Source organism: Apis dorsata, unplaced genomic scaffold, assembly GCF_000469605.1.
Source record: "Apis dorsata unplaced genomic scaffold, Apis dorsata 1.3 scaffold_74, whole genome shotgun sequence".
NCBI classification, from domain to species: domain Eukaryota; kingdom Metazoa; phylum Arthropoda; class Insecta; order Hymenoptera; family Apidae; genus Apis; species Apis dorsata.
The window spans coordinates 1,627,776-1,628,860 of NW_006263372.1; the positions used below are offsets into that span (position 1 = coordinate 1,627,776).

General features: G+C 34.4%; 1 protein-coding gene across 1 annotated transcript in view; it reads left to right on the plus strand.

The window, feature by feature from the left end:
* Positions 1-1,085, plus strand: part of LOC102680077 (ankyrin repeat domain-containing protein 12) — a 20,231-nt gene that overhangs the window by 9,423 nt on the left and 9,723 nt on the right. Inside the window, exon 3 of the mRNA XM_006610529.2 lies at positions 848-1,085. Within this exon, the coding sequence (XP_006610592.2) occupies positions 848-1,085 (238 nt within the window). The remainder of the gene's footprint in view (positions 1-847) is intronic.

The following is a 1,085-nucleotide window of genomic DNA, read 5'->3' on the forward strand; positions in this document are numbered from 1 at the left end:
GTGTTCGCGTGCACGTCGAGCACGTACACGTACGGACTTTCCCCCGGCGGACCGACAGATGTCGCCTTGATTACCTTTGAATCGTCAAGATCGACGTGACAATTGGCCCCACAAGAAAAAAAGGAAACCGAGAAAGAATCTGTTTATTGTAAAAAAAAAAACATAATCGAATATTAAAATCATCTGTGAAAATGAATTGAAATGAAATTCAATATCATCTATAATATCAAGTTTTAGAGAATACCAACAATGATGATAATTTATTTATTACATTTCGAAATATCAAAATTCTTGATGGACTTTTCAAAATATTTTTTCTCGTGGAAGAAACCATTTGTTACCAATTAATTATTATTTAATCACGTGCATTGTGTGTTATTGTGTATATCGTTGACAAAACGTGTGAAGAAAGGAATAACTGGAATTATATATGTATATAAATATATATATACAAAACAGTGAAAATACTAGTCAAATCTCAGGGAATGTGTACGAAGTGTGTGTAATTATCTATTCAGCTTAAAAATTTGTGCAAAACTATTAAGTGTTCTTGTCCTTGTATTGTTTACAAACTAAACTTTAGGTGAAATGAAAATATTAATCTAATAGGAAAGAGAAAGAGATGGAGATATTAGTTTTCTTTTTTAGGACTGACCAAGTAAATCCGAAGTATAAAAAAATATTGTGTATATTCTGCTGAACATTTTACCATTTCACCACAGCTGTTTCATTGTTCCTATAGTCTATATTGTATTTTTATCAACATCCAGATATTTCAAACATTTAGAACGTGTTTTTAGAAAATCACGCATATAAGATTTTATTTCTATTTTATTTATAACTACAGATATTACAGGTGTGAGTTCACCTGATGAAAGTACAACAGTTGCTCCTGATAGCCCATGCTCTCCGGCTGAAACAAGCACATCAACGTCGTCACACGAACAACAAGAACAGGAACAACAGCAGCAACTTTACGAACATCACCATTCTCAATTTCAACAACAGCAGCAACGTACGACCGGAAGTGCGCCAGCCGCTGCACTGCACGTTGCTGAGGACAGTGGAGCCCCCTGTGAAATGCG